This window comes from Dryas octopetala, unplaced genomic scaffold (assembly GCF_963921425.1).
Source record: "Dryas octopetala unplaced genomic scaffold, drDryOcto1.1 SCAFFOLD_73, whole genome shotgun sequence".
In the NCBI taxonomy this organism is placed as follows: Eukaryota; Viridiplantae; Streptophyta; class Magnoliopsida; order Rosales; family Rosaceae; genus Dryas; species Dryas octopetala.
The window spans coordinates 230-4,372 of NW_028234391.1; the positions used below are offsets into that span (position 1 = coordinate 230).

Genomic DNA, 4,143 nt, shown 5'->3' on the forward strand with positions numbered 1-4,143 from the left:
CCTCCCTCCCCCCCGCCCTACCCAGCGCCGCCCCTCAATTTTGGTTAGATGGGGGCGGGCTGGGGAAATTTTTTTATTTTAAGAAATTTTTTTATTCAAAAAAAAAATTATTATTTTTAAAATTTAAGGAAAAGACGAAAATACCCCTACAACTTTGACAGAAAAACTAACGGAGGTACTATTTTGACACAAAATGAAAGTTAAGGTATTTTTTTGTAAGTTTTCAAAGTGGGGGTACTAAATTGACACAAAATGAAAGTTGAGGTACTTTTTTGCAAGTTTTCAAAGTTGAGGTACTAAGTTGAAACAACATGTAAAGTTGAGGTACTAAATTGTAATTTGCTCATAACTATATATCGTTAATTCCCCACACTTGTTCAAAATTTATCCCAAGCAACTTTGATCTTTTGCGTAATGTGCATAATGTTAGGAGCTATTACTTTAACTAATTTCGATAATGTTAGAAGCTAGTTCTGTCCATTCAGAATCATATATTTAAACTTTTATTAATGTAGGAAGAAAAAGACAGTCAAGATATTTAGAGTCAAGAGTCTTCGTCAACGCATGAGAACGTGATGGAACCATCACGTACTTTCGAGTGCACTGCCACTTTTCAGTACGCCTTGGCAATGTTGACTTGTCTTTTTGGCAAAGTACGTTCATCCCTCCTAAGAAAACTTGGCTTGGAAAGAGCTAGGAAATGTTCCTGCAATTAAAGTGCAATGTTATGAGAACATTAAAAGTAACATAGATCATTAAAAGTAGCATTTGTGAGGACCTTGGTGGCAGCTGGACCCAATTTTGAACGACTTCACTTGGTTACTATTCCACAGAGAGAGAAAGAACATGTACCTGGATTCATATTTTTCAACCAATTCCATGCATCATCTCAGAATGCCAATTTCATCATCTCATTCTTCAATGGCTTTTATGGTTTGCTTTCTTGTTCATGCTGCCTTTGCATTTGTTAATATTATTGCTGAAGAACAACAAATACAGTCTATTATAAGCCGTGGCTCTTATTTAACACCCACCACCAACTCCTCATGGCTGTCACATTCTGGTCTATACGCCTTTGGATTCTACAATCAAGGCAATGGCTATGGTGTGGGCATAATGCTTGCTGGAATTCCCCAGAAGACTCTTGTTTGGACTGCAAATCGAGACAAGCCGTTACTAGCATCCAACAATGCCACCTTGCTCTTCACAAATGATGGGCTTGCCTTGCAATCCACGGAAGGGAAAACTCCAGTGGTAACTTCTCCTGAGTCTGTTTCTTCAGCTTCCATGCTTGATTCGGGCAATTTTGTGCTATACAATTCGAATGGGGATATAGTATGGCAAAGTTTTGAGAAGCCAACTGACACCCTTTTGCCCAAACAACGCCTGTCCGCTGGGCAACAGCTTTTCTCCAGTAAATCCGAAACGGATCACTCAACGGGTATTTTCCGTCTCAAAATGCAACATGATGGGAACCTTGTTCAGTACCCTGTAGATACTCCAGACACAGGTGCATATGCTTACTATGCATCTGGTACTGCTGGGAGTGGAGACAATGTGACACTAAATTTTAATGTTGATGGCCATCTCTACTTACTCAACACTACTGGTTCGAACATCAAGAACATTACGGAGGGAGGTCTTCCTACTGCTGAATCAGGAAAATTGATCTATCTTATGAGAATTGATGCAGATGGGATTTTTCGTCTGTATTCACATAATTTGAAACAGAATGGGAACTGGACAATTTTATGGTCATCTTCAAAAGATAAGTGTGACCCTAAAGGTCTATGCGGATTAAATAGTTACTGTTCCACAATGGATCTGGAAGCTGACTGTAAATGCCTTCCAGGATTCCAACCTGTCAAGCTGGGAAATCGGACTTCAGGTTGTGAGAGGAATTTTGTTGCAGATGTTTGCAAATACAAGGATGAAAATTTCACATATACCATGCAGGAAGTGGACAGCACAACGTTTGAAAATGAGCAGTATATGACTTTGGCAATACCGGACAAAGAAGGTTGCAAACAAGCCTGCTTGGAGGATTGCAACTGTGAAGCCGCGCTTTTCAACGATGGGAGCTGCACAAAGCAGAGGCTTCCTTTGAGATTTGGAAGGAGACACTCGTCTTATTCAAGCATAGCTCTCACCAAGGTAGGTACATCTACAAAATCATCTACAAATCCAGTAATTGAAACTAAAACAGGTAGCAAGAAAAAAGGTGGAAGTGACATCCTGATTATTGGAGTTTCATTTACTGCTTTTGGGTCCATTTTATTGGTGATTTCTGTAATTGTGTTATGGAAACATAATGTGTGGACATACACAAAGATGAGTGCTCTCAGGAATGGTGATGTTGAATGGAATGAGGATGTGGCTTTGCGGCCATACACTTATGAAGAGATACAGAAGATGACTAATGATTTCAAGGAAGAGGTTGGTAGAGGTGCCTCAGGAACAGTTTATAAAGGGGTGATCTTGAATAATAGCCAAAAGCTAGTTGCTGTGAAAAGGCTAGACAAAGTCGCAGCTGAAGGCGAAAAGGAATTTAAGACTGAGATGAAAGTGATTGGGAGAACCCATCACCGGAATTTAGTCCGATTACTCGGGTATTGCCTTGATGGACCAAATAAGGTTTTGGTGTATGAGTACATGAGCAATGGGTCACTTGCTGATATACTCTTCACACCTCAAAGCCAACCTTGTTGGGAAGAAAGAATGGGAATTGCTCGCAACATAGCAAGAGGGTTTCTTTATCTTCACGAAGAGTGTGATACGCAGATCATTCACTGTGACGTAAAGCCGCAAAACATACTGATGGATGAGTACATGTGCCCCAAAATTGCTGACTTTGGATTGGCAAAGCTGCTGAAGCCAGACCAAACCAGAACCTGTACTGGGATAAGAGGGACCAAGGGGTATGTTGCACCAGAGTGGCATAGGAAAATGGCCATAACAGTTAAAGCAGATGTTTACAGCTTTGGAATTGTGCTGCTGGAGATCATATGTTGTAGAAGGAATGTGGACTGGAATCTTGCTGAGGAGGAAGCTATCTTGGAAGAATGGGCCTACCATTGCTTTGAGAGTGGTGAGCTTGGGAAATTAGTGGGTACAGATCAGGAAGAGACGACAGACAAAAGACAATTGGAAAGGATGATTAAAGTGGGACTTTGGTGCATTCAGGATGACCCATCTCTGCGCCCTTCTATGAAGAAGGTTCTACTTATGCTGGAAGGGACTGTGGACATCCCAATCCCTCCCTGCCCAAATTCTTTTCTCAGTGCCATCTAAATTAACTAGTTGTGTTTGTATTCAGCAAACTGATTATTCATTGAACCTTGGATTATATATATTTCGTGTAATAAAACTTAGTTATTGTCTTATTGATCATTTTATATATGAAGAATTTCATGCATGCTTCAGTGTCTGTATAACTTCTAGTTTGAAATGTTGTTAATAATCCAAGTCTTTGTAATTGTGTTGCACATGCATTGGCACATTTTGCTGTGACTGTGAGCTGTTCTTCTGTAACTAGTTGGATTGGGGAGACTCCTCTGTGGTTAGATTCTCTCCTTCTCGCTGATGTAGTGAGCCCTTAATTGCATCAATAAAACTTCGGTTCTCCTAAAAAAAAAAAAAAACACAAAAAAATTGAATTAGTTGGAGCTAAATAGCAGCACCCTTGCATATTGGTTGAAGCATAAAAGTCAAAAGTCAAAAATTTTTAAAAAGGTTGAAGAATGAGATTCTCTCTGTACTGTCTGTCACGAATTGAAACAAGTAAAAGTTGCAGGTGTGGTTGAACGTTTATGTTTCTTATGCGGGCTTAATTATCGATTTATCACCCAAAACTGTAACTCATTCCCACTTTACCACCTGAAAGTTTTTTTGTCCCAGATTACCACCTGTAACTTACATCCGTGTCCCAGTTTACTTAGTTTCGTCAATAATTCCGTTAATGGTGACGTGGCGCGTTGGATGTGCGCCACGTGTCACATCTTTTTTTGTATTTTTTGATTTTTTTGATTTTTCTATTTTTATAAACTTTGAAAATTAATTAAAAATAGCTCCGAACTTAGAAAAATACACGGAAAATTCCTACTGACTTGTCTTGACTAGTACTAATTTACTATGGGGTCAAAA

At 39.5% G+C, this 4,143-nt stretch overlaps 1 protein-coding gene across 1 annotated transcript; it reads left to right on the plus strand.

The window, feature by feature from the left end:
- Window positions 1-918: 918 nt before the first annotated feature.
- On the plus strand, window positions 919-3,415 carry LOC147272972 (G-type lectin S-receptor-like serine/threonine-protein kinase LECRK3). The gene has a single exon (XM_086228656.1). The coding sequence runs from the start codon at window positions 922-924 to the stop codon at window positions 3,289-3,291; it is 2,370 nt and encodes a 789-aa protein (XP_086084782.1). The 5' UTR covers window positions 919-921; the 3' UTR covers window positions 3,292-3,415.
- The last annotated feature ends 728 nt before the right edge of the window (window positions 3,416-4,143 follow it).